This window comes from Onychomys torridus, chromosome 6, assembly GCF_903995425.1.
Source record: "Onychomys torridus chromosome 6, mOncTor1.1, whole genome shotgun sequence".
Lineage (NCBI taxonomy): Eukaryota > Metazoa > Chordata > Mammalia > Rodentia > Cricetidae > Onychomys > Onychomys torridus.
In genome coordinates this window covers 99,059,268-99,086,024 of record NC_050448.1, presented here as the reverse complement: position 1 = coordinate 99,086,024, position 26,757 = coordinate 99,059,268, and the positions used below count along the sequence as shown (strand labels likewise).

At 39.4% G+C, this 26,757-nt stretch overlaps 1 protein-coding gene across 3 annotated transcripts in view; it reads left to right on the top strand.

The window, feature by feature from the left end:
- LOC118585657 (bifunctional heparan sulfate N-deacetylase/N-sulfotransferase 3) overlaps positions 1–26,757 on the top strand; it is a 154,350-nt gene that overhangs the window by 52,383 nt on the left and 75,210 nt on the right. For all 3 annotated transcript variants that reach the window (XR_004945220.1, XM_036190456.1, XM_036190458.1), the window contains exon 4: positions 5,397–5,551. Coding sequence is in view for 2 of the 3 variants with exons in the window: in XM_036190456.1 (XP_036046349.1) it covers positions 5,397–5,551 (155 nt within the window). In the remaining variant the exon portion in view is untranslated. The remainder of the gene's footprint in view (positions 1–5,396; positions 5,552–26,757) is intronic.

Here is a 26,757-nt window from a genome sequence, read left to right as displayed (position 1 = left end):
TATCATACCCTATCCCCTTCTTGTAGTCTCTAGCCTCCTGCTCCTAACACTTCTGAACTGCTCCCCTGGCTACCAGTACCGTATTAGCTGCACCTGGCTCTTACATAAGTGTAAACTCACCATAGCCAATTTTTGCTGCTGTTGTTCTACATTGTGTTAGTCACACAGATATAGATACCATTCTCTTATTTTTCTTGGTAGCGTTTCATTTGTGCATACCAACACTTTATTCAATCTCCTGCAATGTAGTTGGTTGTTTCTAGCCTTTGACATTTCTTAGATCTTCCTGTTAGGCATTCATCCCTGTCCCTCAGAGAACATAAGTTCTTTTATGATGGATCTTAGCCCAGAGTGTAGTTGTTCACATGATACATACATGGAAACTTGAAGAGGAAAGGCCAACCAATTTTACAAACTGATTTTTCCAGTGTATATTTCTAGCTATCTGAGGACTGTGCCTCATATTTCATGTTATTTCCCTTTTAAATTTTAGCTGTTCTGTGGGAATGTAGAAATTTATTATGATGGTTTATGAATAGGAAAGAACATACATGTCTTATGAATAGGAAGCGAGCCTATGTACATGATTACTGGCTATTTGAGATCCTCTTCTGAGGATCACTGGTTTCTAGGTTTTCTCTTTGTTACTGACTTATAGATTCTTGAACCATTCTGTGTGATAATTTCTCAATTACATGCATTGTAAGTTCTTCCCTCTCATTGTCTAGGCTGTCTGCCCTCTCTCCATGTTTGTAGATAATGAAAATAGTTAATTTTAATGCCAATTTTATCTTTTTAAAAACTTTTTTGAGTCTAGTGCAATATACAAAATCAGTTATGTTTTTGCACACCATCATCAAAGTCATAGATAAATAAAACAAAGCATCACTTACTATTCCATCAACAAAGTTTCAGGAATAAGTTTCAGAATTATACAGTTGTATTCGGTGTAAGTTTAAAAAGCTGAAACATGTCCAAGGATTTGAAGACTAGATTTAAGAATTCAGCCCTCTACAGCGTGATCTATAATTAGTACAGTCTCAGACACAATTCTAGTAAGTTTCTTGGTGGGTATTGGTAACATGATTCTAAATTTATATGAAAATTCAAATAGCCAAGAATAGCCAAAGCAGTTATAAGAGAAGATGAACCAAACCGCAGTGACTGCACTAGCAAACACTATTAATAATATCAAAGGTACTTCCAGTAGGTTGTGTGATGGCAACAAGCAGATCCAACAAGCTAAAGAGGGAGAAAGAAACAAGGTCCACAGAAACACACTAACATCTCTGAGGAGGGTGGGCTTTCCAACAATTCATGCTGCTTACAGAGCTTTACCATAGAAAGAAGGTAGCTTGAACAAGAGCTGAGAAAAAACACAAAATAAGTTCCATATTAGTCACAGAATTAGTTTTGTGATAACCAGAGATTTCTTAAACTGGAAACAACGGAGTGCTCCCCAGGAAAGGATCTCCAGGGTACAGAAGCTCAGGTCCTGATTCTAGTAATGTTAGGCCCACCATGCTGCTGTCTTTCACAACAGAGAATATAAAAAGCCTAAAGAAACAGACTGTCCATGGTTACCTCCCTAATGTCAAGCTGTCAGATGCTTTGACATGTGTAAAGAGAGGGAAATCAAGATGCGGAGAAGGAATCAGAAAACATACTGATTACATAGTATCTTTGAAAGAGGTTGTATTACCCAGGCTGTTACTGCAGTAAGTGCCTATGGGAAGTTTTAAGAGAAAAAGGGTTTGAATTCTCTTTTCTAAAGTTTCACCCTTGGTCTGCTTTGCCCATCGTGCCTGGGCCTGTGGTGGGGCAGAGCATCATGGTGGCTGCGTGTGGCACAGCAGCCATTAACCTCCTAACAGTCACGAAACAGAAGAGAAAGGGGCTAGGGAGGAAGTGTGCCCGTCTCCAAAGACCTGCTTCCTCTAACTAGGCCCTTCAAGTCTCTGCCCCCTGCCCACATAGCACCCCACTGAGGACCAAGCCTTCCACACACGAGTCTGTGGGACTTCATTCCATGTTCAAACCAAACGGAAGGGGATGAGATGAAGAACGGCAGGCCTAAAACCAGGGCAGCCCAAACTCGGGAAATCCGCACACGTCTCCTGGCAACTCCGTCTTCTTCTCTCAACCCTGGGCACTAGAAATGATGTCATTTGTGAAGCCCCTTCCTTCTAAGCTATGAAATGGTTGTGTTGTGGTTTTGGTTTGTTTCTTTCTAATAAAAGCACTTCTCACAGCTCACAATGAGAGTGCTCTTGCTAAATCAACAGGAGACCTGCACACACAGGAGGAAAGTACAGCCAAGGATGGTGAGATCTCATGATCTGTGGAGGAGAGGGAAGGTCCTGCACAAGTATATCCAGGGCTCTCTAAAGCCAAATAAATCATTTTTCATGGGAACAATTATAAAAGTTAAGTCTCAGCCTTTCAAATTAGATGGTATAAAACTCAACGCACATTGTCTTCCTTTGTAATTGATTCCTGCCTCTGTTGAAAACTGTCCTTTTTACTCAGTTTTGAAGGGGAAAAGAAAAATGGTGCTGATTTAATATAAAAAATTTGCTTCAGGAGAAAAACTTTCTTCTTAAAAATTTATTCCATATGTATGCGTGTTCTGCCTGTGTGTATGTCTGTGCACCATATGTGTGCCTGGTGTTGGTGGAGGCCATGAAAGAAGGTCAGAGCCCCTGGAACTGGAGCTACAAATGGTTGTGAGTTGCTGTGTGGGTTCTGAGAATAGAACCTGGGTCCTCTGGAAGAGCAACCAGTGCTCTCAACCACTGAGCCATCTCTGCAGCCTAAAACTTTCCCTTCTTTGAGTTATTTTAATTTAAACATTGTCTTAGATTTTGAAGGGCCCAAAGTTATGTAGCTAGTAAAGTGCCCAGACAGTCTTCACCCTCAGTTAACCAGAAGATAGTCTTTGCCCTCAGTTAACCAGAGTGCAGGTTCCCTGCAGAGCTTATTATTTAATTGGTAATCATTCATTGAGAAAGTTAGGTGGTAAAAAGAGTTCTGATGTCTACAGGTTGGTGAGGCTAGGACATATCAGGAAAATACTGCTAAGTGTAAGTTAGAACATCCGTCCATTCTGATTGCATCAGAATTACCTGAAAATGTGGAAAGCACCATGGTATTGGATTTGGAAATTCTGACCCTATTTCTGGAGTCCATATTTGGCCAAGGAAAAATAACTAAGGGCCCTGAATGTGGAGTTGCTTAATTAAATTAGTCCTCAGGGCCTTCTTAATCTTCGTTTTGACTCAGAGCCTGCTCCTTGGCCTCTGTAAAGATCAGTCTCCTTTTTTGAGAAAGTGAAGTTAGCTGTGACCTTTTGACAGGGTGTCATGAGAACTGATCACCACAGTGCCACAAAACTCTTCACAGCTGTGTTACCTCTGCTGATGTCTCAATTGGCGACAGTTTACAATGTAAAAGCAAGAGAGGATGCGCTCCAGAGTAAGGTTTTTAAGTAGACGTATAGTAAAATAAGCTACTCTTGACAGTTGACTTTATTGGGCTCAAGAATCATTTGTAGTGACACAAGGGATGTAACTTCTCATTTCTGTCCCCTTGATGCCAAGGCAATCTAAACACAGACAACTACATTCACTTCATTTGTTTTATCATCATCTTGGAAGTAATAAATAGATACTTCCACTCAATATAATCGATTCTGATCTAAAATATACCCAAACTGAGATTCAAGGATTCAGATAAAGAGAGTTGTAAAGAAACATGAAAGGACATAAAATTATGTTTCCTGTGACTTAAGATAAATCTGTCAGATGGTAGAAACCATTTCTCTAAATCCAGCATGCTTCCAATGTATAAAAGTTACAAATGAAATTTTACTGTGATGTTCAGAGAAGGATAATTATCATGCTTGAACCATCTTTCTAAAGAACCCTGAGATCTGTTGCTCTCTCCCCTGCCTCCCATTAAACTAGCTGGAAAATTAAAGAGTGCTGACAGACAGAAACATGTTACATGAGATAGGAAAGACAGAAGTTACATGTGACAGGAAGGGGCAGCAGAAACAGCAGCCTAGAAACAACTCACACACGAGGGAGCCCCAGCTAACTCTGTCAGAGTCTCATGGCTAGGGAGGTAGAGCTCAGGATGAGATGATAATGGAGAAGCCTCAAGAAACTTTTCTGTTTCCACTGTGAAAGGTGCGGCAAGGAAATGCCACAGACACCACAGTGTGCCAACACCATGTACAAACCAGGAAGCAATTTTCTTTCATCTGAGCAAACAAGCCCTGTCAAAATCATCTACGTCCTCTTCTGTAGTCCTACCATTTGTAATATGCCTGATATTCTGCTCTATTCATTCTCTCCATCCTATAAGCTGTACAAAGACTCTGATGATTAAAGAGCCTAATGTCTTTGTGAATTATTATATTTTATTAAATATTAGATTTAAATATTAATTTTAAAGATGACACTAAAATATTTTGATATTCATATTTCATGTTTAGTAACCTTTTAAATGTTGGGGGCTGGAGAGATAGCTCAGCACTTAAGAGTGTATACTGCTCTTTCAGAGAGCCAGGGATCTGTTACTACAACCTGTAACAAGCTTTCTTGTTGGACTACCTTTGAATCACCAGCCCCCAAATAGTGACACAGAGACTTATTAATTATGAAAGCTTAGGCTTGCCCGCAACTAACTCTTATAACTTAAATTAATCTGCTTCTAGTAACCTACCACATGGTTTTTACCTTTCCTCAGTATGGCATGTCCAACTTGCTCTGAGTCTGCTGGTGTCTTCACCTTTCTTCTTCCCAGAGTCCTCTCTGTCCCCGGAAGTCATGCCTAATCTCTTCCTGCCTAGCTATTGACCATTCAGGTCTTTATTCAACCAATCACAATGACACATCTTCACACAATGTAAAGAAATATTCTCCAACATTGACCTCTGTCAGATGGCTCACAATCAGCTGTAACAGCTCCAGAGGCTCTGACACCCTCTTCAGGCCTCTGCTGGCACCACACATACATACAGATACCTACACACAGAAACACACATGCACATAATTTAAAATAAAAAAAATATCTTTTAAAAAAGTTTTGTCACAGCTTCTGATTGTTCCCTAACAGATTTTTCTTTGCTAAATTTGGGTTCAGTGACTTATGTACATGTGAGATAATGATGTCTTCTAAATAAAGTACATGATAAATGATTGATAAATAGGTAATAATATAGATGATAAAGGTATAAATATTGATACTACATAATTGACAGATGATACAGATAATAGATAGATAAATTATAGAGATAGGTAGATAGATAGATAGATAGATAGATAGATAGATAGATAGATAGACTGAAGATGCAGTTGGAATTAACTAAATAATCATTTGTGCCCCTACAGGAACTGAAGAGGAAGATGAAGGAGATGACTGTCTTTTGGGGTCTGTGGATGAGTTCTGGTGGTTTCCTCACATGTGGAGTCATATGCAGCCCCACCTCTTCCATAATGAATCTTCTTTAGTGGAGCAGATGATTCTCAACAAAAAATTTGCTTTAGTAAGTAACTCACATGACTACTGCATGGAACTCATGTACAGTGGTGAGGGAGGGAGCAAGCTGTGTGAATTGTAAATTGCCTCGAGGTTTTGGTGTGCTGGCTTTCCTTAAGCAGCTTTTCTCAGTAACCATTAGACTCTTAGTATTATGTCCTTTCCATATATGGCTCTTGAGTTTGTACTATGCTCTCATCACTGGGTTTAACACTTTAATGGGTCTAGTTTAAGAGAGACTTCATAAAACACGAAGCTCAATTTCATGTATTATTATATTATTATTACTTTATTGCATTGTGGTCCGTGTTCACAAGACACATCTCCTATCCAGGAGCTTCCTGCTGTGCTGCACTGAGAGACAAAATGAACGCACAAAATAAGTCCATAGCAGAATGAGATATTCTGTGGCCTGATGTTATGCGATAAGAACACAAGGCCCCACTTCAGAGAATAATTGTCATCAAGGTGTGGAAGATTAAGTTATGGTGGAAATGGGACTCAATATATCCAGAAATTCAAATAAAACTAAGGCATCATAGATTGAAACGAAGTTGGAGTAACAAACCAAATGGGATATCATAAAGTAGATACACGTCAAGTCAATGAAGATTCAGAAAAACAATGAAGAGATACTGCAAACATGTTAGGGTAGAACATTCCCTCGTCAGAAGAAAATAACACTGGTTTATACTGAAAGCACTATGATTTGAGGGCAGAGAAACTTACAGTAAAACTTCTAATAAGTGCTATATGAAGGGAAATGTTTCCTTGTCAGGGAGGATCCAAATCCATTTACATGGAAAGGTGTTCTACACCAGCTGCAGAAGCCAAGGAATTTTTGCAATCAGTACTATGATTCCTTACTCAGACTTACACACAAATCAGTTAAAATTGGCAGACTGTATTTTTTTCTTAAAGATATATAAAATTTCTTTGCAGGGAGCTCATGTTTATCTTTAATTAATTTAATTAATCCTACTCTCCAAACAGAGTCTCAAGGGTACATACACTGATATTTTGACAATAAAGCAAGAGTAGGGCTCCTCAAAACTGATATAGGGACAGGATTTAGACAACATTTGCAAATTTCTATGAAATGAGAGTTACCTTTCTCCCTGGAACTGTAAATGGCCATGGACATGTAAAATTGAGTAAACACTGTCACACATTGTCATAGAATTGAAAGTTCTCAGTGCTCTGTCTGGAAGTCTGAGATTGCCAAGTCTAGCAATGTTGATCAATGAGAGGTGGGATAGACAAAAATGATGACTGCAGGTACTTCATAAATCTATGGCAAACAACAAAAAAGAACTTGGGAGAAGGAAATATGAAAAGTGCATAGTGAGGCCTTGGTGAAAGGAATGAGGATAGGTATTTGCAGTTACTGTTGTTTTCATAACCTTTAAAGAAAAAGAGTGTTTTTTGAAACTTGAACAAGTTGGCTGGCAGAGCAGTTTGGAGTACTGGCTGCTCTTCCAGAGGACCAATGTTCAATTCCCAGCATCCACATGGTGGCCCACAACCATCTGTAATTTCAATTCCATGGGACCCAAGTCCCTCTTCTGGCCTCTGCAGGCACCAGGAATGTATGTGATGCACAGACATACATGCAGACAAAAAAAAAACCTACACACATAAAATAATAATAATTTGATTTTCAATGAAGCTAGAACAGTATATATTGAAAAGAGGCATCTACTACTACTTGAATCAACCAATGGATGGCAATACTGTACTCATAGTCAAAAGAGTATTAAGTATACTTGAAAGTAAATAGTAAAAACAGACCTGTGCAGGAGTTTTAATCATCTTTTTTTTATAATTTCATCCTAAATTGTAAGAATAATTCACAATTGAAATCTTGTCCTTTTTTTTTTTTTTTTGGTTTTTCAAGACAGGGTTTCTCTGCATAGCTTTGGCACCTTTCTTGGAACTCACTCTGTAGCCTAGGCTAGCCTTGAACTCACAGAGATCCACCTGGCTTTGCCTCCCGAATGCTGGGATTAAAGGCGTGCACCACCACCGCTCGGCAAAATCTTGTCTTTCTTTATCTGACACAAGTTTCAGGCAAAGATTTATGAATGTCATTTCTAACTATACATTGACAGCTCAAATTATCATTCTTAAGGCCATAAAAAATGATCATGAAGCATCTTAAGAAAAGAAACCTAAAATTATCTTAAAAAACAAAAATGAAAACCAACTTATCTTCAGTGTTTGATTGAATATAGAGAAGTGGGGCTGGAGAGATGGCTCAGAGGTTAAGAGCACTGACTGCTCTTCCAGAGGTCCTGAGTTCAATTCCCAGCAACCACATGGTGGCTCACAGCCATCTGTAATGAGATCTGGCACCCTCTTCTGTATACGTAATAAATAAATAAATCTTTAAAAAAAAAAAAAAAAGAATGGTGACTTCTCTTCCAGAGGACCCATTTAAAAAAAAAAAAGAATATAGATAAGTGAACTGAACTTTTTTAATATTTTATTTATTATGTATGCAGTGTTCTGCCTGAAGGCTAGAAGAGGGCACCAGATCTCATTATAGATGGTTGTGAGCCACCATGTGGTTGCTGGGACTTGAACTCAGGACCTCTGGAAGAGCAGCCAGTTCTCTTAACCTCTGAGCCATTTCTCCAGCGCCCAATAAGTGACCTTTTAATTTGATCAAAACAGAATGTATGAAGAAGAAAGGAGACTGAACTTAGAAACTTGGAACTAGCCACAAAGCACAAAATAGAATACATTATCTGTTACATACATATATAAGCTAAATGAAATAGTGATTAGGAAATAACAGTCAATGGATACCAACTGTTGGTTTTATCTTTATATTTAGTATCTTAAAACTGTCATCTTCAATTTTTGCCTTGACTCCTGAAGTGTTCAACATTACAGGTAATGGGAATAAAATCTTTAAATACTTTTTATTTTGCATTGACATGGCAATTGCTTAATGAGCTTACAGTTTGTGAGTACATATTAGTTAATTCACCTCCCATTAAAGTATTAGGCCTCCAAAGTTACATTGTTACTAAATATGAGGATGAAAAGAGCACAGGTTTCATTTTTTAACCCATTGTCCATTGTTTCTTTTAATTCTCTTAACAACCATGAATTCTACGCATATGTAGTCTCCCTTTATAGGTGAGAATCATAGTATGCACACTAGGATTATAAAGCTCACTGGTAAAATTAAAAACAGAAATCCAACTCCACTAATACTGCATAAATGTATCCCCAGGCTTCCTCACCAAATTCACAGTGTCAATCTAGTCTCTGCTACTTAGTAATTATGGGTATATATGGCCATCTGGGCAGCATAAGGGACTTGGAAAACTTGAGGGAGGCCTCCCAGGGAAACTCCCCTTGGCATCCCCCAGTTCCCAGTGCAGGCAGATTCTCTTAGTGGTCCAAAAGACAACCTGAAGCCAAGCAGCTTTCCATGTGACTGAATACTATTTATTCCATGCAAAAGCTTCTTGCAGTCAGTGCAAGCTACCCAGTAGGGAATGCCATCCGGACCATCTACTCATTAGAGGCAATAATCATATGCTTGACCTATGTGAATGCTGCATCTCTAATGGGTGAGACTCTGCTCTTCTCTTTCAGCTTGGAGGAGCTTAACACAAACATGAATGTTTCCCAATAAGATAGATAGGGGAAATTGCAGAAAGCAGTGGGCTGCCTTGGAAGCCAAAGGGTATTCAGTCAGGAATTGGAGATGGAGAAAGGCAATGTTTAAATGAGTGACTGAATTAAAAGATATCTAAAATGCCCTTACAATCAAGAATCTAAGACTGTGATCCAGTACCCCAGGCCCTGCTTTTACTGTCAGCCAGACATAGCTGTTTCCACTTAATTAGCAAGTCTGTCTGAACTGTTAGGTTTCTGCATGGTGTGAACTCTTCTCACTTACAAAGGAACTAATGTTCATTGCAGTGGCTTCTTATGGGCGATCAGACAGATCCTTTCAGCAACCTTAGATTTGCGGGCGGCAGCTATCCAAGGAAATACAGCCTTACAGACGAATCAGGTGAAAAATATTTAATGACCAAATATAGACTAATTCAAAATTTAAAAAAAATTAAAAAGCAATTTAATTTTGAAATTATTAACCTTGCATTCAGGATTAATTGTAACATTAGTGATTGGCTATCATGCAGTTTGAAATGTCTATTGTACAGCCTTAAAAACTGATAAAATATCACTAGGAAATTAAAGTTATATTTGAGCCTCAAAAAAAAACATCACTAATATACTGTCTCATTTCAAAGATTGGGGCTAAATTTTAGCAAGTTGTTTAATATTTAATAATAAGATTATTAGTAGAGACTTTTGTCATAAAAACTACCACCCTCTATCATATGGTACTAACATTTTGAGGTGTTGTTGTCTGGGTTTGTTTGTTGTTGTCATCATTAAATTAGAGATAGGATCTCATTGTATATCCCTGGCTAATTTTAAAACTTACTTTGTAGACCAGACTGGTCTTGAACTCACAGAGATCCACCTGCCTCTGCCTCTCGAGTTCTGGAATGAAAGGCATGTGCCACCATATACAGTGGAGGGTATTAACATTGGTATAGGCAATTTTATTAAAATTAGTAGCAGTGAAACAATGTTCCTGGGGACAAGAAGTCTTTCAGCATGCTGTACTCTTGATTGCATTATATAATTCTTTGAAATAACAGCCCTATTCTGCAATCTTTTCCAAACCAGCAAGATACATTCATTCACCTTAGCGGAACTGTCTATTGTCATTATGTATGTTTTTAGATTAGTGAGCATATCACTTTTCCAATATGGAAATAAAGATTATGCTATCAAAATATAATTTTAAATATATTAAAAACCTTGCCAGAATACATGACCATCTTTCAATTCACTTGCTTGCAACTGGAGAAGGGAGAAAAATCTATCATTTTTCTTTCAGTAAAGCTCTTTGCTGAAAGGCACATCATGTTTTCATCTTATATTAATATTTAATGCAAAGTGTAATTTTAGTAGTCTTGGTAAAAGTAGAGAATTCCAGTCAGGATGCAGAATCTAATCTGAACTGATGGGCCACACTCTAGAGTAATCCAAGCAGCATTGTGCATGAAGGTCACTCATTATAAGTCAGAACAGACTGACTGAAGCATATAATTTACTTCATAAAATGAATGTAAGAGAAGAGATAGAAAACTGGGGGACAAGTTATAGGGCTCATGTTCAACTTTAGAGTACTGGGATTCCATGCCAGTTCCTACAATATGAAATATGACACGAGTGTTCTTCTTAACCCCACTATCACCCCACACCTTCCCCCAAGACAAAACCTTGCCACTACTCAGCTACTCAGGGGTCCTGACCTAGAAAATGTCCCCATCATCCATCTCTGACTTTATAGATAGCAGCAGTTCTGAGTAGTTAAAAGAATGTTATATACAGTGGTAAGTATGTTGAAAACAGTGAATGTATCCCTTGAATATTAATTAGTCAATCTCAAAACCTGAATACAACTGGAATCAGTATATTTATAATGCAAATCATAGTAGAGAGCAAGAATCAGTGTCTTTCTTGCAATTTGAGTAAGTGTATAAAAAGAGTAATGTTTGCATGTAGGTGTTCAATAGTTGTTAAAATAGAACTAGATACTTCTTGAAGATCCTAAGAGTCTGTTAACCATGATCTCAAACTGTATGCTCTTATCATCAGGAGACAAGTAACACCAAAAGGACAGGTTGTTACTCAAATACCAAGAGGAAGAGGCATGCCACACTGTACAGGGCCATGTGGGGAAGCACAGAGCAGTCAGGAGAATGTGGAAGAGTGCTTTCTTTATGATTTCCATGGGTGAGACAAGACAAAGCAAGCCAGTGGGCTCCGAGGGGGAGGCACTGGTTTCCTGGATTTTAGCCCTGTGTGACTAGAGCAGAATCCTTTGCTCATCACCTGAGTCATGAACACCAGAGATGTGGATAATCACTGGAGTAGTGGGTCATATCTGAAGTGTACTTCTAAGCAGGAGTTTACTACGTCTGGGAACTGGCTAACAGTTGATAAGTCTCTTCAGGGTCAGCAAGGCCAAGAGGCATCAAAGCATCACAAATAGAGAAAGTAAATAGGCATGATGAATACATTCGCATATGCTTCTCTCCAGACTTTGCATCTTGGGTCATTTAATGGGGTTGAAAACCTCTCCTCATCCCAAGTACAGTATTTGTGATATTCCTAACTTTTTGTTCTCATCCTAAATGCAGCATCACGGTCCACTCATGTGGTCTCATTGCATCAGAAAGCAGAAAAGATTATTTTATTCTTAGTAATGGAGCCAAATATCACATCAAACTTTGTTGAACCATTATGCCACACCCATGTCTCACAGACCTGGGACAGGGAGTTTTGATAACACTTAATATGGTGATTTTGTCCAGTTGATTCTGTTAATTATAGATTAGCCTTGAGATTGCCGCTGTCAATATTTCAATAGATAGACATCCTACTAAAAGTTGATTCTACTCCGTGACTTCCATATGTCTTTGCCAGCTCTGTGCCATTCCTGAATTCATACGCATGACTTCTACATTTGTATCAAGTCATTGCTAAAGTTGAACATAGTCATTTGTAGATTTGTAGTTGAACATTTCAGACTTCATTACACAGTGACTTGTGTCCTCTGATCACCATCATGTCATAATAGTTGACATACCAACTACAAATTATTTGAACAGACTAATATCTAGAAAGATTACACTAAGTGTGCCAGACATCAGGAATGAAGATGTGTGTGTGTGTGTGTGTGTGTGTGTGTGTGTGTGTGTATGTGTGGTGTGTGTGTGTGTGTGTGTGTATGTGTGGTGTGTGTGTGTGTGTGTGTGTGTGACACTTTTCTGAATACAGTTTAGAACTTTTACTTCAAAGGACTTCTGCATGCTGCTAACCAATTCTTCCTCATTTTCCTGCTTTCTTCTTTATTCTCAGTCACTTCTAGAATCATGTCCTCTCACATTTCCTGGGTTTGACATTAAGTTTGTTGAGTCACAGAGTTCCCAGGGCTAGCATTCTTTTTTGAAAACCCAACATATTCCCCACCTGTGACTACTACTATTTGCTGTTTTATTATGGGTAGTAATCTGCACATTAAATCCCCATTCTTTTCTATCAGTTGCCATAAGATATCTACTCTTAGTCTGGAAAAATTTAAATGATTTAGTTTATGTCATTCTTGATACTTCATATAATTATCTCTTCATCAACTTTTGTGTCTTTCTCATGATAAATATCCTGCAAAACGCTTCTCTTCACTGTGGTAGAAGTGGAAGGTAGTCACACCTATTCACTCTATCATTAGGTAAAGCATTTCGAACTCTCCCTCCCCAGCCTGTGTAACCCAGGAAAATCGATCTCTTGACTGATAAAAACCACTTTAAATTAGTCATTCCTGGAAAGTAAATGCTCTGCTTTAACAACTTCCTTAGTGTGATTTGTATACTTCTTATATGTTTATTTAGTAAGATTTGTCTTCTCTTCTTTTCTCTTGTGTTTTTAAAACCCTTATTAGGAGAAGAAGTCCAGAGTGAGCGGTTATTACGTAGCTGGAGCATGCATCCACTCAATAAACATGTCTTCTCCTCTTCACAACCCCTGCTGCCCTCTCCATCTTCACTATGGCAAGGCTAGTGTGGAAAGGTTGAGTTCTTCCCTCAGAGGCACAGTGAAATCATAGATCTGGCACTTGGATGCAAAGTGCTCTGACTGTTCCCCAGTGTTACCCAAATGCTTCCTCCCATTTTCTTTCAGGGATAATCTTAGGAGGAAAGGAGATGGTTTTGAGTGCCTTATCCCTTATTTCTGCTCCAGAGGTATATTCCAGCAACTGTTTCAGAACTATTTGCTCATCCAAAATACTCTAATTTCTGCTTTCCTAAATTGAAAATTTCAACTTGTTTTCAGAATTATGTGTTGTATGTATTTTGAAGATGACAGTGTCATTTTCGCCTCCAGACTTCTCACATTTCCATAGAGATGACAAAATCATAGAACATTAGTGTGGGAGTGTTAAGGACAGACAGGCAGAGAAGGATTGGGGGTGAACAGATGAATCGGATTACTGGCGAGAGAATCACAGAAGACGAAGTAAAAGCCAGGCTAACTCAGTCAATGGAAACGGGACTATAAAAAAAGAGCCATGGGGACTGTTTCTGGTGTAGAAAGAATTCAGCTTTTTATTGGATAGATGAATAGTAAATTGAAATAACAGGTCAAAATGTACATAAATGGACAAGCCACCTAATTTTCTCTCTGCATATACTTATTTGCACTTTTGGAAACATGAACTGCTAGTTTTCTTTTAAAGTTCCATAGTTCACCTGTGCAAAGAGACTCACCTGCCTCCTCTATGATGGCACAAAACTTCTTATTTGAAAATAATCATTCAGCTGTTATCAAATGACATTTATCTTATCAGATGAAAGCACCACCTTAATTTACTTTTATGTACTGCTATTGTTTATTGCCTAGGGGTTGTTTTTAATTCTTTGATGGTTTTATACATTTATGTAGTGGATTTTAGCTGGTTTTATTCACATTACTTCTCTCATCCCGTCAGTGAACTCTCTCATTCTTCTCTCTCTCTCTCTCTCTCTCTCTCTCTCTCTCTCTCTCTCTCTCTCTCTCTCTCATTGACTTTGCTTTGTGTTGCCTGCATTAACAGAGATGTCAGGTTATTTATCGGCCTTATCAGTGGCTTAGCCACTGAAGAGAATGACCTCTCTCCCCCAGCAACCATTAGCTGCCGATAGACTCCCAAGGAGGGTAGAACCTCATGAATACCTCCCCAATCCATGATGAAATGTTGATGGGTACAGTCATGTCCAGGTTTTATGTGGACAACCACAGCTGAAGTGAGTTCATGAATGCAATGTCTCTATCATGTCCATAAGAAGCCTTTTTGTGCCACACCTCCTCATCTTCCACCTCTTAGATTTCCCCATTCCATGATGGCACCTAAGCCTTAGGGGATTGTGTCCGCTTAGGACTGAGCATGCCACCCTCATTTATTCTTGATATTTTGATGAAATATAACTCAGCGTTAATGACCACTATAGAGTGCTTTTCCAATGAAGGACAAGATCAGCACAAATTTAGGGACATAAGCAGAAAGAAATTTAACAGTATGTCCCTTTATCAAAACAATAGTAATAGGTTCTCCTCTAATAGTTATGATCTCTTGATCATATTCACAGACATAGACAAGGATTCCTTTCTATGGAGAGAGCCCCAAATCCAAACAGAAAGCATTTGGTTACCTCCATTTTAATCATGCTCTTATTGCACTGGTGGGCACAACTTACTGGTTGGGTTGGTGGCATATCATACATGGTTCATAGCTGGGCAAGACTAATGTCCTTCAGCTGATGAATGGTTAAAAATGATGTGGTCCATATACCAATGAAATTTTATTCAGGAATGGGCAGAGTCCTGGAGAAGTCCCCAGAAATCCACAATGATACATCCTCTGGAGACTGCTGGCAATGGTTGAGAGAAAGCCTGATCTGACCTAGTCTGGTGATCAGATGGCCAAACACCCTAATGGTTGTGCTGGAACCCTCATCCAATAACTGATGGAAGTGGATGCAGAGATCCTCAGCCAAGCCCCAGGTGGAGCTCCAGGAGTCCAATTGTCAAGAAAGAGGAGGGACTGTAAGAGCGTGAATTGTTGAGACCAAGATTGGAGAGGCACAGTGACAAATAGCCAAATGAATGGAAGCACATGAATTATGAACCAAAGGCTGTGGAGCCCCCAGCTGGATCAGGCCCTCTGGATAAGTGAGACAATTGAATAGCTTCAACTGTTTGGGAGCATCCAGGCTGTGGGACCAGGACCTGTTCTTAGTGCATGAGCTGGCTGTTTGGAACCTTAGGCTTACACAGAGACACTTTGCTCAGCCTGGAAAGAGGGGACTAAACCTGCCTGTACTGAATCCACCAGGTTTAAATGAATCCCCAGGGGAGTCTTGGCCCTGGAGGAGATGGGAATGGAGGGGAGGGGATGGGGGGAAGGTGGGGGTGGGGGCAGGAGGGGGGAGGATAAGGGAACCCATGGCTGATGTGTAAAATTAAAACACAAAAAAATTTTTAAAAGTTTAAAAAAAAATTTATTCAGTTGTAACAAAAATGTAAATTTACAGGGAAATGGAAAATCATTATACTGGGTAATGTATCCCAGGTCCACAAAGACAAAAACCACATGTTCTCTTACATAGGTGGATCTTGACTATGAATTCTCCAGTAGTGCATTAGACTTGCAGTGCCTATAGAGGCCAAGATGATAAGAAAGGACATTGGAGAGGGAAATAAAAAGGCCTCAAGTGAGAGGGAGTAACAGAACACTTAGGATATGAAAGGTAGCAAAGGGAAGACTATGAATGGAAAGGTTAAAGTGTGGGGGGTGGGGGGTGATGCCGAGGAAGGGGTAAAGAAGGGAGAGGTAACCAAAACCAAAGATGTGTGGAAAAAAAAGGGAAACCTAGTCTTTAAACTTTTAGAGTGTGGTTGTGATTGCCTCAGGAGCTTGAGGGTTACTTTGGAAATTCCTCTTCAGGTTACTCTCATTCAGTCTATGGGAAGCTTTCAAACTTTATAATAAGGGAGTGTAGAAAATACATCCCTCAGTTCCTTTCCCCCCTTTTCTCCAGCACAAATGCTAAATTTCTGTGCCAGCATGCATACCATTGACAAACTGGTTTTGTAAAGGAAAGATAAATTTAGTGCATGTACTGTTTGAGTAGTCCCTCTCTCCCACGGTCATGTGGACATGAGGCAAACTAAAGCTTTTATGAATCTGTCTATAAATTCCTACTGCTGGGCTGAGCAGGATGTGGAGAGCGACAAGTTCTGCTTCCAGATCCGCAAATGCTGCTCCTAAATTCTGTCTTTCCATTCTTCTGTCTTCTTATAGCACATGATAGCTGAGATGTGGCCAGAAATGGGGCTGAAATGGAAGGGGCAGCAGGAAGAGAAAGGGCATAGGACTCTTTCTGTGGAAACATCTGTTCACCCCCACATAGGACATTAATGGCAGACCACAGAAGCGGAAAAAGTCACTCCCAAATCTGGCTTGGAAACCAGAAGTTTATTGGGGGTGACTTGCAGGGTCAAGAATGACTCAAAGCAGCTGCATCACTGAAAAGCCCACCCCAGCAGGATGACAGCTCAGAAACAATGCATCCTTGAAGCTCCCTGCAGGGTTTACACACAGTTCAGCCCATGGAAGAGTATCCTATCTCCACAATTATCCCCACTTATGCTTATATCACTTCAAGAAGAGGACTTGTGAAGCCTGTAAACTTCAGTAACTTCCTAGGCCTTGTATGCTTAAATTTTGTTTACATCCTTAGGAATGTTTCAATTCAGAGGAAATGGCTATGCAACAATGAGTAGGAGCCAATTCTGCAGCTCAGGTCACCTTTGGTAATCTTTTAAGTGTGTGTGTGTGTGTGTGTGTGTGTGTGTGTGTGTGTGTGTGTGTGCACCCTTCTGTAAGTGTGCATGTGGAGGACATCAGGAATCTTCTTTGAGCCCTCCCCATGTTTCTCACTGAGGTATGTTCTCTCAAGCACAGTCTTTTGCCAGTGGTGACTGTGGTGATATTGTGTTCCCCAATATATTCTGAGCCCTAAATAAACTTATCTGGGGTCAGAGAACAGAACAGCCACTAGATACAGATCCCAGAAAAATGGTGGCACTCACACCTTTAATCCTAGCATTCCAAAGGCAGAGATCCATCTGGATCTCTGTGAGTTCAAAGCCACACACCTTTAATCCCAGGAAGTGATGACAGGAAGCAGAAAGGCATATAAGGCGTGAGGACCAGGAACTAGAGGCTGGTTAAGCTTTTAGGCTTTTAGCAGCAGTTCAGCAGAGATCTATTCAGATGAGGACTCAGAGGCTTCCCAGTCTGAGGAAACAGGATCAGCTGAGGAATTGACAAGGTGAGATGGCTGTGGCTTGTTCTGCTTCTCTGATCTTCTAGCATTCACCCCAATAACTGGCACCGGGTTTGATTTTTATTCTGGCCACTTTGCCCAAGTCATCCTACTGTGGCCTTCTGAGAGTGGCAGGGACAACCACTAAGCATCTACATGAGCTCTGGGCTGCACACTCTGGCTCTCACACTTGAAGCAAGAGATTTACCCACTGAGCCATCTCCTCAACCACAGTTTTAGCTTTTTCACATCTCATGGCCTCCATTCCTGCCATTCCATCATGTCTGTTCTTTTTCTCCATTGTATCATTTTCTGTTCCTTTTCAACTGTTCTTCTCCAACTGCCTCCAGATTTTATGCCTATTTTTTTAGATCATTGTAGCAACTTATCTAATTCCGCAAACCCCATTCTTTTTATTTAATTTATGCTCAGACTGGGGAATATTGATTTTTTTTTTTAAAAAAAAAGTACATTCTTCTCTGATCTCTTTTAAATGTAACAGAAAAGTACATTTCAGTCTTGATTCCTAAGGAAATGAAGAAAGAGAAATTGCTGAGCTCCAACTGTGAATCATATGTTATACTTATTTCATGAATTCCCACAGCCACCTATAGGGCTGATGATTCCTGCATTACAAAGATCAGAGAATTTGCATAATTTTACTAAGTCACACAGCTGGTGGAGGCTGGAGCAGAGGGTTTCATCCTGATCTGTCAAGCTTAAAAGCCCATGAGACCCCCACAGTTTGTTTAGATGCAGGCCCCAGCACTGTTGACACTAGTGACCATGGTATTTTTAAAACAAATTGAGTGCATCACAGTGTGGCTTTTTACAATGCTTTCCTCTTGCATAGTTGTTTATATAACATGTTATTTCTGGTGTCTGTGAAGTACCACCAGCAACACTGCCTTGGTAACTACCATGAACACCAGAGGGTGTGCAATAACCGTGATAGACCAATGTCTTCACTAACTTTCTTTTAGGAATATCGAACTACAATTAAAATTAGTGTTATTCAGACTTAAACATCTCTAGCTAGTCAACTGTGTGCCTTTTCTTAAAGATCAAATGTACTTGAAGGGAGTCTGGGAATCTGCAACTGGCATTGAATTGTCTACAGCTTTACTATGTCTTAAAAAGCTCCAATGTCCCAATCAAATTCATTGCTTCAAACTCAGAGAAAGCCAGTGTAGACCAAACTCGACAACACGTGCATTGTATCCCCAGCCAATTGTCTTTTCAGCCATTTAAATATAAAAATAAAGCTTCCTCACTTGTTTAGTTCTGAAAGTCCCCCTTCTTGTGTTTCACTTGAGTAAATCTAAGCAATTTAAAACAAACCTCAACCTGGTGTATACAGAGTATAAGTGCTCACATGATTCTTCTGAGTGTTCTCAAAAAGCGCATCCTCTAGTGGCATGTTTTCCTATGAGCCACTCGACACAGATATGACATTTCCAGCATTCTGAAAGGAGCTCTGAGAAAAGGGAAAATATGCCCCGTTAAATGAAAATGTTCGTACAATAAATTCCTCAGTTATTAGGGAAGATAGAGATAGGCTCAGGCACCTGGCCCTAAGAACTTTTCGTGATTGCAAATGGCTGAGGATGAACCAAGGTAGACTCATGTTGTGGCACCTTTTTAGTACTTGTACTGAAGTTTTAGCTTAACTTTTGTTCCTGGTGTTTACTTATGCAATTGTCTTGTTAAATACCATTCAAGCTCATCAGATAGCAAAGCTATTCAGGTGTAGTAGGACTGGAAGGAGGTGTATACTGTTGAAAAAGGGTTATTGCTAAGGTCATTGCTACAACCCCATCGTATATACCAGGGCTGAACCTCGACTCATGTATAAACATAGCATCAGTTATCTTTGCCAAAATAAATTTATGGTTGATATCTTCATTTGTTCAGCTTTCTAGATTATGGTGCTGACTTAAGCCTTTATTAACTACTGTTGATCATGATAGTGTCCTTTATGCATGTGTGTCCTTACATAAAAATTCTGAGGTCTGGGGAGAGGGACACAAAAGTAACAGTGGAAGGATTCTTTCATCTCATATATTTTTTAATTTTTAAATTATAATATAACTATATCATTTTCCCTCTCCCCTCCCCTACCTCCAAGTCTTTTCGTATGCCGTATATGTGCTATGTATAGTGGAGATGTCCTTTTTGCTAGCAGCCAGCCTGCTTCTCAGCACTGGCCAACAGCCTCTGCTTCTTCTCCTCCTTGTTGCTGGCCTATGGTTGTGGGAAAGCTTAACAGCTGCTGGTTGCTGGTCCAGTGCCTAAGTGAATGGGCTAATTGTAGGAAGCACTTGCAGACACTTACAGGTGGCGTCTCTTGCAGATGGTTGTGGATGGTGAGATCCCTCTTGCACTGGGTGGCCTACCAAATGCCAAAGTTCTTGAGCCTTTTCTTAAACAGATTCACTACCTTTTTGTCCTGGGCTTCTTGAGGACAGCAGGGGATGGGGTCACCTTCTCCTCTTAGCTCTCTTCCCTTTGAGCATCATGCTTGGCTGGAGAAGATGAAATTGTCACTTGCATTGCCCCTAATGGGAAGAGAAGAGGTTGGGGTGTGGTACAGATAAACAGTCTACCTAGGATACTGTTCAGTAAACACATGGACACAAGGCCTGGGACTCAGCCCAGGCTATCTCTCCATACCAAGCAGCATGTCTTCAGGCCCCTGTAACACTGAGAATCTCATTCTCTTGTATTTGTATTTTTGGATACTGAAGGAATAGGAGCCCTTTCTTGTCGTTGAGTTAAAGACCATACAATGTTTCTCAGAGGTGTCGCTTCAGAATGGTAGGGGCGTTCTACTTTATGAGCTACTATAATGCCATTCTCCCTTACAAGATTTCATTATTCATTCCACTAACACCTTTATCCAAGGATTTTTGTTAATCTCATTATTCTAGCATGTTCTCATTCTCTAGACTGCAGGACAAAGAACATTAACTTCTGGAGGTTTCTGGGACTATGTGAGTATTACCATTCAGGGAATAGGACTCGAATCCCAGTTTTTATTAAGGTTTTACTACATCAGCGTGATGGATTAGCTCACTGTCCTTGGGACCAAACTCACTCTCTAACTCTCCCCTCTTGCCTGGAGGTCAACTCTATTACCCGCCTCAGTGCCCTACTCTCTAATTACATGGTTGGTCCTTCAGGCCTGACAGGTTCCATTCTAAGCATAGACTCAAATGTGATCTCAAGTTTGCCTTGTCACGAACAACAAAGTCCCTGTTTGGGAAATTGGGACAAGGATTTAGGGGTTGCCTCCCAGGAGCCTAGAATGAGGAAGAGCAAGCAAATTATTCATACAGTGGCTGCCAACAGACTCTAAATCCTTAAGGCAAATTCATTCAAAAAAGCATTGTCATCACAGCAAGGTTTTCACATAATAGCCAGAGTAGACAGCCATTTGTACTACAAATTGAAGATCATATGTAAGAAAGGCAGAGGTGTGTAGTTGCCAGACCTACAAATTACTGACCAATTGTTTATAAATGTGTTATAACTTCTGTAAAATGTGACTGGGAAAGTATACTTGTTTAAGATTAAACCATAAATTTAAAATAATGGATTAATATTTAGTATCTCAACATAAAAATCATTTATAAAACCACAAAGATAAAGTGAAATCAATATAAAATTTAATTTAATGTAATTTTTAAAGACAGGTTGATCTTGAACTTGCAGTCATCCTTCATGAATCTTCAGAGTGCTGGGGTTGTGGGCATGCATCACTGTAACCTACAAGAAATGGTATTTTTATTTTATTTTTTATTTAATTTTTATATTTATTTCACATACAAACCACAGTTTCCCCTCTCTCCTCTCCTCCCACCCCCTCTCTCTACCTCCTACCCTGCCACCATCCACTCTTCATCCATCTCGATTCAGAAAGGGTAAGGCCTCCCATGAAAGTCAACAGCATGGCATATTAAATTGAGGCAGGACCAAGCACCTCACCCCTTGCATCAAGGCTGAGCGAGGCATCTCACCATAAGGAATAGGTTCCAAAAAGTCAGCTCATGTGCCAGGGACAGGTCCTGGTCCCACTGCTAGGGGTCCCACAAACAGACCAAGCTACACAATTGTCAGCCACATGCAGAGGACCTAGGTAGGTGCCATGACGGCTCCCTAGCTTTTGGTCTAGAGTCCCCTGACCTCCCACGACCTCTGGTCAGCTGCCTCTTAGATTTCCTCATCATTATTTTGAACCACCCACCGGACTTGTTCATATAATCCCTCCTCTCTCTCTTCAACAGGACTCCCAGAGCTCGGCCCAGTGCTTGGCTATGGATCTCTGCATCTATCTGCTTCCATCATTTACTGGATAAAGGCTCTATGATGACAATTAGAGTAGTCACCAATCTGATTATAAAAGAAGGCCAGTTCAGGCACCCTCTCCACTATTGCTAAGAGTCTTAGCTGGGGTCATCCTTGTGGATTCCTGGGAGTTTCCCTGGCACCAGAAGAAATGGTATTTTTAATCTGAAACTTAGTGATTGCTTGTACAATTCATTTATTTCACATTTGGTTGTGAAAAAATAAAGTTCCTTGGCTAATTATCTTCCAAGAATTTTAATTTTAAACTATATCAAAAATACCATCATTTGTTATAGAAATCATTCTAGTATTTAACAGTCTTAGCACACTAACCAAATCCTAACTCTTCAACCTAGACACAGATCCTGAGTTGCCTAGGTTATATTGTATTTTGTTTGGTTTCCTTCGAACAGTCTTCACATACATTGATCTACTCTTAACAGTCACTGACAGTCTATACTTACCCCCTGTCATCCCTGCTGCTACAGTCTCCTCCCTTGGGTACCATAGGCCCTGTAAGTACTCAGAACCTGAGATGTGTATTTGTGCTATCCATTTTACCTTAGAAAAAACAAACTATCTTTAAATGTTCCATGTATTCAAGAAATATCTTCAAGAATTCATACATATATATATATATATGAATTCTATGAAAAGAATATACTCAAACCTTGATTCTAATCTTACTTTCCAAATATGCTCCCATCTTCTAGATAAGTGTACTCTGTGAAACAGTATCTCCAACAGCCACAATCCTAAAGGAAGCCATTTAAAAAGAAAAATCAAAGAAAAAGAGCCTCTTTTCCTTGAAATAGAACTATAATACAAAGATTAAATAGAAGGATATTTACCTCAAATTCATGCAAATTGCAAATTTGAATCTCAGTGTTGTGAGGTAGTTAACCAAAGCATGAACTTCTATATTCTGAGAAAATGGGACATTCCAACCAAAACAGAGAGCAGAAAAGCATCTAGAAGTTTCCCAAAGTACACTGCTGCAGTTTCTGGCTGTTTTCTCTGTAGACAACAGAATATCTAACAGATTGTAGACTGCCACTGCAGGCTTAGAAATTTCAATAGTCTACAGATTTGCTTCTCTCTGAAATCAGAAAAAGCAGGGGCTATCTAGCTGTGAATGGGAAATACTAAGTTTCTTCTGCTCAGAAAGACTGAAACTGAGTTAAGCACTAAGTAAAACAGGATTCTTAATTACCAGCAAGAGTTTAAATAAGTAAGTACTATCAGAGTCAGTACTTTGGTAATGAAGTGAGTGTGTTGTTTGAATACTTAAATACTATTTTTTTTCTCCTTCCTTTTTAGTCTTTGAGGGGATTTTCGTAAGGACTATAGCATTACTTGCCTTTTAAGTTATCTTTACATTATCTGTTTGGAAAATCTTGAATGATAATTTAAGAAAAGTTTTGTAATGTTACATCTTTTATCATAAAATATTATTATTTTGAAATTATATATCTAAATTTTGCTCTAAAATAATAATTGCAGCTACAGTTTTAAACATGTTTGCAAGTATTATTTATGCAGTTATTAAAATTTCTCAGTGAGTTACCCTCTGTCTATACTTCAGATAAACTGACAGTTGAGCTGAGACCACTGAGAAGGTGAAAAATTAAAAAGAGACGAGGTGGGCAGTGTCAGCACTGTTTCCACACTTGTTCACAGATGCTTGTCTCTTGTTTGCAGTTAGTGACTCAATGAGCTGCCAACAGTGGCAAACAGTGCCCAGACTTCTTAGAGTCATTGCTCAGTGCAGAAGAGGCACAAAGAAACAATTATTTACAAAGTGATGCTGTGTCTCCTTGAAAAACAAAGGCTAGTCATCAGGAGTCATTTTATTGCTAAGTTTCATTAGAAGAACAATAGTAGCAGGTATTCTCCCTAGATCCATGACTTACCTAGTCTTAGATTCCTGGCCACCTTAGCAATATTGTGTATGGGTTCAACCTTACAGGAGGGACGTTAAATACAATCACAAGGTGGTTGATTAATCCCATAATATGTGTGCCACCATTGTGCCAGTGTATCTTATAGGCAAGTCTATGTTGTAGATTTACTCAGAAGTAAATGTAGGAAGCTGCACATAGTGGTGTGTGCCTTCAATCCCAGCATTCAGAAGGCAGAGGCAGGCAGATCTATGAGTTTGAGGCCACCCTGGCCTACATAGTGAAATTTGGGGAAGCCAAAGCGATATAAAGAGACCCTGTGTCAAAAAGGAAAAACAAAAAGATTCAGAATCGATGGCACCGGAGAAGGAAAGAGTCTGGTGAACATCAGGAAAGGTTAACATGATGAAAGAGTAAATTAGAAGTGAGCATTGTAGGGCTTGGTTTAAAGCACAAGGGTTATATGATGCAGAGATCATGATCAGCCTATAACTTTATACTTAAGTGCCAGGGACTGCCTGGAAGATTTTAAATAGAAAGTCTTATGATCATATTTGCGTCTGTCAAATATTTCTTTGGCTACTATGTGGAGAATGGTTTGGAAAAAGACAAGTGAGAGGACAGAATGGGTAGAAAATTAGCAACCTATACCAAATTGCCATAGGGAACAGTGTACTGCGCGACTGCGGTAAGCTTAGGAAAGGGTAGACACATTTAAGGTTTTTCACTAACTGCACTATTCATAGGACACGATAATGGGCTATATTTAGGAGCACTGGGTACAGATTTGGTACGACGAGTTTATGTAGCCCTTATATAAAATCATTTCTAAGGGGCCTACTCTACCAGAGAGCTTTGTGAAATGGTTGCATTTGGACAGGCCCAAAGGAAATGGCCCACAACAAAAGAAGCCATGAGATATGACCCCCAAATCCACAGGAGAGGTAAGAAAGGAGCTTGTATCTGTTAGTAATTAATTAATCAATAAATGAAGGTTCAGATCTGTCATAGTTTCCAGGTAAAGTTGTGTGTTCAGATCACCACACACAAGAGCATTAGAGATGGGGTCGTAACAATCAGCAGCACTCATGGAGTGTGTCATGTTGCAAAAACCATTTGAAATGTGTCCCACATATGAATTAATGACTTCTCAACACTTTGAGCTATGTAGCCTTCTGTGCAATAGGCTAGAAAATTCAATGTTGTCAGTTTTTCTCACAAATGTAAGAGTTAATATGAGTGTGAAATGCCCCCATCACTGCACCAGACTGCAAAGAAAAGGTGAAACTTTAATAACTAAAGCTAGCAAACAAACAAACAAAATCTGCATAGACCATAGTGGTCAAACATTCCTCAAGAATTCAAAGGAAGGAAATGTCCTTTACACGTTAAATCATCTTTTTGTTATACATCCAGTGTCCTGGAATTGCAAGAGTACTTAGCAAACATTGAAAAACTCCCTTGACCTTTGGATCAACAGCATTGCTTGTGAATCTCTGGGTATTTGGAGTTTGTAATAAAGCTCTGGCTATTGTGGATTGCTTCTTCACAAAGTTCTCCAAGAAGTTCTTAGCATGTAATTGTTCCTTGTTTTCTTTCAAACTTTTTTAATGGAAATCCATCTTCTTTTGTCTGATCATTTAAGTTGCACCCCTATTCTCCAAACATTTGCAGTTGATACTCTAGCGACCTTTTCTAACAAAATTACTTGTTGGTACACAATTCTTAGTGAAAGAAATTGCCTTAATCTTAATTATTTAAAACTAGAGAGGGAAGCAAGGGAGTATTTGACTTCCATTTTAATGAAGTCCTACATTATATGGTAATGATTGCATAAGTATTGAGACATCTACAGAGGTTGAAAATAAAAGGAAAAGTGTCAACCCTTCCCAGTAATCCTGTAGTCTGTCTTGTGCATGCTCCCGGTCTTATCTCTGTTTCTCTCAGCAGCAATGTGTAGCTCTCAGTTCTGGCATCCTTGCTAGAGAGGACCGATGGGTGTTTTAAATAGTGAGTAAAGTTCCTGAAAGGAAGTGAAATTAGGGGAGTAATGAGCCCCTCACTGAGAGGTGGTAATGCCTGGCAGCCAGCTTTCTAGTGTGTAGATACTACCTGTGTGTCTCTCCCCTTTTTGATGTTCTCTGGGTTGAGAAACAAAGATGGCTGTATCTCTTTGCCTTTCACGTCCATTTGTAGCACACTCCGTCAAGGCAGTCTATTTGACAGCCTGATACTATGATTGTCTATGTGAAATTGCTCTTTGGTGTGAAGAAAACCATGACTAATTCAAAGAAAGATTATTTCAGTGGAATCTTTTAAAGTTGTCAAGCAGTTGGAAAATACAAACAGAAAGCAAAACAAATCATTCAGGAAAAATATCCGTCAATATTAAAACCTTGGGTGTTCTTTTAAGAGACTGATTTCACACCTTGTGTCTGGGAAACCGTCTCTATGCCAAGAGTAATAGATGAGGATTCATGGTCTACCTGAAGCTGAGAACAATTACAATGATTCTGAGTTGACCCAAATCCTCTCCAAAATAAGCTATCATCATCCACTGGGATTTGGCAGGACCTGGACAGGACCAATAGATAAGGAACACCTTGACCCATCATTAGTCACTTCCTCAGTATACATTGTGCATGCGTAGTTTGGAAGGTTTCTAGCTGGTATCATTTCATCCATATGAAAGTTTAATTTAAAAGTCATTTAAATTTCCAGATTGTTTATCTCTTTGGGTACATTCAGCTTGAATGATGAGGACTTCTAAAAACAAACAAACAACAACAACAAAAAAAAACTCTATAAAATTTCCTACAGTCTGCAATCAAATCTGTGTGCTTCTTCTGAGATTTCATTGTGTTACTGCCGCACATGCTGAGGCTCCAATAGAAATGTAGCAGACTTGGTAGAAAGTACAGCAGACACAATAAGATCCTTGGAGCAGGCCAGTTAAAGTTGGAAGTTTTGTCATTCTTTGTGTCCAATGGAAT